The sequence below is a fragment of the Sinocyclocheilus rhinocerous genome, unplaced genomic scaffold (assembly GCF_001515625.1).
Source record: "Sinocyclocheilus rhinocerous isolate Xijiao unplaced genomic scaffold, SAMN03320098_v1.1 scaffold432, whole genome shotgun sequence".
Taxonomy (NCBI): domain Eukaryota; kingdom Metazoa; phylum Chordata; class Actinopteri; order Cypriniformes; family Cyprinidae; genus Sinocyclocheilus; species Sinocyclocheilus rhinocerous.
Window position 1 is genome coordinate 217,399 of NW_015627225.1, and position 4,773 is coordinate 222,171.

The 4,773-nt window shown below is 33.6% G+C and overlaps 1 protein-coding gene across 1 annotated transcript in view; it reads left to right on the plus strand.

Annotated features, from left to right (window-relative positions):
- stac (SH3 and cysteine rich domain) overlaps window positions 1-4,773 on the plus strand; it is a 32,453-nt gene that overhangs the window by 19,936 nt on the left and 7,744 nt on the right. Inside the window, exons 5-8 of the mRNA XM_016528944.1 lie at window positions 2,547-2,628; window positions 2,748-2,830; window positions 3,450-3,531; window positions 4,181-4,248. Of these exons, the coding sequence (XP_016384430.1) occupies window positions 2,547-2,628; window positions 2,748-2,830; window positions 3,450-3,531; window positions 4,181-4,248 (315 nt within the window). The remainder of the gene's footprint in view (window positions 1-2,546; window positions 2,629-2,747; window positions 2,831-3,449; window positions 3,532-4,180; window positions 4,249-4,773) is intronic.

The following is a 4,773-nucleotide window of genomic DNA, read 5'->3' on the forward strand; positions in this document are numbered from 1 at the left end:
ATTTTGTCGAGGTAATGACATCCTTATGTCGTGGCCTCGAGATGCTATGTTGAGGGAACGACATCCATTTCTCGTGGCCACGACACAACCCGGGATTATCAAAAATAGATAAAACATTTTTATTAACATTAAACATTTAATTTAATATTTGTATATTATTATTTGTATTATTATTACATTAACTTATTAGGGCTGTATTTTTATATTTATTGATATATATGCTTATTTCCCCTTTCAATTTGTGTATCGCTTTACCTAGTTAACGTTTTGTATAATTATGATAGCATTTGATAGCCTACCATATACTTTGTAAATAAACGCCTGACAATTATTCCAATAAAGGTTTGACTTTATGATTGTATTTATGCCCATGTGTGATGATAAATGAGCGTGTTGTGTTTTCATTTACAAATGAATCTACAAAACACTATAGTATTTATAATTAAGGTCTATTAGTTAGCCGAAATAAAATGAAATATATGTTCAATTTAAACTGCATTCCAGCAAAAATTCCAGTCAGCATAATCAAAGCTTTATTGGCATGCCGAGCATTTACAGTAGGGTATTATTTACAAAAGTATTCAGAACGTTAAGTAAAGAGATCGAAATGAAGGGAAAAAATGAATATAAACTAATATAAAAATATAACCAATAATAATAGGCTAATAATAATAATATACAAATATTACGGGAAAAAGACGATCAGTTAATGGACTTACAAGACTGTAGAAAATGTTTTATTGTAAGCCTAGGGAGCTCTTGGAGAAATGTGACGTAGTAGCACTAGAGAGCTTCTCTCTGGGTTCGAGTGGTATTTAAATTAGTCCCCAACCTAACGAAGAAGTCTTCAAAGCAGATTTGTGATGCTGATGGCATAGACACCCTGCCTGGACTCAACACAACAAATACAAATAAGGGCATAGTGAGCTCGGCTTCTTTCTTAGGGCTGTGTGAATGTGTGCTACTGAATGCTAATTAAGCCATAGGAGCTTGTTTTTTATTGATCTGAACCACTGAATCCCAATGTAAATATATCTTAAAGTTATAAAATCATTTGCCTCATTACCAGTTATTTATATGAACTTATTGACTGCTATCAGACTGATAATGTATTAATCATTAAAGTGTTGTTATCCTTTTAAGTCATGACAAAACAGCAGTTTTACCAGACATGAATCAAATATGCACTAGTAATGCAGCAGTTAAACAGGACACCTTACATGAGAACACAACTAGGGACGTGTGTATATACTAGTGTATAGGGCTGAGAAATGTATAGGTAAAATTATACCTCAATATTTTTCAGTTGCTTGATGATATTTGATACATATTCAATATATATGTATTTGCTATTAAATGGCTCATAGGAACCAAAACATCATCTAATAATAATCACAGCATGTTTTTCCACACAGTTCTTTACAAAATTAACACATGAAGAGTTATATTTAATCATTTTCATTTATATTATGCACCAATGACAATACATAATGAACAGCAATATTTACGAACTATTTATGTACTATTATTGCTAAAGCACTTTAATAGATGCCGAGATGTTCATAGACATTTTTGAGTGATGATGCAAATGAATTGTTAAATTAGACTTTTGAATCAATTAACTGCAACAGCCAGTTTGAAATTAATCTGACATATTAATTCAAACACTGTTTCATCTCTGTATTAACAGTGTTAGAATGGCAAAACAGTCTAATGACACAATCTGTATGAATTGCAATGGCCAAAAAAACACATAAAATTTAATATGATATTGAGTCTGTCTGAAGCTTTTGTCAGGTGTGATTCTCAGGCACTTAATATGAAACTTTATTTATTTAAGCCTAAAGTGCCAATGAAAGTAACAAACATATCTTGTTTATTTTGCATTTGTATTTGATGTTAGTTTTATTTCATGATAATAAACAGCTAAAATTGTTCAGATTGAGAATAACTAGTGTTTTAAATATTTGATTCCCTTATTTAGAATCAGAATCACACACAAGGAATTTGACTTGACGACAGGAGCTTCCTGTGCAGAAGAAAGTACAAACATAGTGCAGACATACATGATAGTGCAGACATACATAGGAATAACACAGTAGGGATGGAATAGCCTATAACACTAATAAAAAAACTAAAAAAAACCTGAAATTAAATCGAGGGGTTACGACGTCACTGGCAAGTGACACAATGACACTATAGACACGGTCCGTGTCACTAATTAAGATTGAATTTAAACATTCCTCTAAACATTTGGGATAATGTAAGTACACAAGTCAGCAAAATATATAACACTGTTCTAGTGGTTTTTGGATATTTTAATAAAAAAAATCTTACATATTGTACCTTTTAATTTTTAATTTTACATTTTAAATTATTTAAATTTACTTGTATTTCTTTTGCATAAATAGATATTGTTTTATCTGTTTTATGTTTTACATGCTCCCATTGAGGTTACAAAAAATGCCCATGAAAATCAATTCTGGATATAGAAAAGTAAATTAATAAAACAATGAAATCCACTGATCCTGTTTGTGTGATTGCAGCCCAAAGGTTTCCGGAGATACTCTAGCTCCCCTCTGCTGATTCAGGAACAGTTTGGCTGCATTAGGGAGGTGATGCCTATTGGTGAGCAACATGCAACATTTATTTATTCTTTTACTTCTGCACAATATGCCATAGCATCACCAGCTTGAATATCTTGTTCACTGATATTTTGTAGTATTTTGACATGTCTTTTGTCCTAGCCTGTGGCAGTAAAGTTGACCCGGTGTATGAGACTCTGAGATTTGGAACCTCTCTGGCACAAAAGACCAAGCGGACCAGTGGAGTCCATTATTTCCTCTCTACACAAGACGTTTTTTTGTTCTTCTATTAGAGTCATTAACATGGGGACGCAGTTTCTGTTATAAAACAAGAATTTTGTCAGCATTATGTTATTTATAGCAATGTATTTGGTCCTTGTCATTTATTCGCAATTGTAGTACGTTAATACAAAGTTTTTTTTTTTTGTACTCACATTTATTCTATCTGTGTATGCATGTGAATGCTTAAACCATCTAATATGCAGTTACTATGGTTGTAAGGGAATCTAAGGGGCCCAGATGTAATGTTTTACTGCTTGAAACAAACACAGGCACACACACACCCTGGAAGGAAGTGATGGTCAGCTTCAGATAATGCCTCTCTAAAGCAAATATGACCAAAAAAGGGAGAGAATAAGATGAAAGAGAGAGAGAAAAGACAGAGGACACAACATGACAGAATGAAGCCAGGATGAAATAAATCAAATTATTTGCAAAAGAAGGATAAGTTTGTATGGCATTTAATAGATGTAAATCTCTGAATAATAAGCAGCAGTTAATATTAATCTTTTCATGTTTATCAGACAAAGACGTTTCTTAGGACGTGTATGTGAGAGAATTTATGTGTTGTTATCATTTGTTCAGACCAGTGACGTGGCTCAGGTGCCAGAAGAAAAGACGGCCCACAGCAGTCGAGCTCAACTCACCAGGAAACCCAGTGACAACGGTAAGATTCCTGTTCGTGTTATGTAAAAACAAAAAGTCCTAAATAAGGATAGAAATTACAAATGTAAAAAAAGATTCATAATAAAATAATTATATTCAATAATTAAATTCTACAATTTCCTAATCAAATCAATTTAATATTAATTTATAAGCACTATTTATTGTTAAAGTATGACTAAAATAACCCCACCTATGATAAAACTGACCCAACAGAAACAGCTCATGTGAATCTGATCTTCTATCCCACAATCCTCCTTTTAACTCCAAACTGCTAGCTTCTGATCAGACACATTGTTGAAACTCATTAGCGCTTTATATAACATAATACACCGTATTGGACGGACTGTGATAGTATCAGGGAGATGAATGGCCTTGATCAGAGTGGTCTCTGGTTCATCACAGACTGACCCCAGCTTCAGTGAATTCATGTGCCCATGACTATGTGCGCTGGGAAGAGAGACAGAAACTTATTCTCTGGTGCCACATAGGTGCCAGCATGACCGAGAAACTCTAGTATTTTTGGGTAATCAGTCCACCACTCTGAACAATGACCCACTACAACGGCATCATTCATTTAACCTCATGCAAGGTTTATTCTGTCACGATCAACAGTTTTTACTCATTGATTTTTCTTGTGTTGTGTGTTTTAGTTTTTACGCCCCTGGAGAATGGAACAGAACATTTTCATATTGCTGAAAGTAAATCAGAAGAATCCCCTGTAAGCATCATAACATCTCTCTTTGTAACACTTGGTATAAGATTCATAATGTTTATTAAGCCATTGTCCTGTGTCTATGGGTCAGTGTAGGCACCTAAAAATTTTGCTACCACGAAGCTGTTGAACTTTCGCACTGTTATTCTCTAGGAAAAAAAAGGTATAGTTAATTGAACACGCATTGTCTTGGCGGGCATGTTGTCACACTACTGTATATCTGGTTAGTTTAGCAGAATTAAACAGTAAAACTATTATGAGGTGCAGTAATGGTCAAATAAAATTAAAGGGGTCATATGACGTTGCTAAATTATGTTGATGTATGACGTTGTTTGAATGAGGCATTTTAGAAAGGCGTGGATGAGTCTTAACTTTTAGAAAGAATATATCTTTGGGTTTGAGACTTTAAACTTTGCGACTTTACGGTAGGGCTGGACAATAATTCAATATCAATATGTATTGATATTAATATCGATTAAAGCAATAAGCCCCAAGAAGCCATGGTTTACAGTGAATTTATAACAGCTAAGG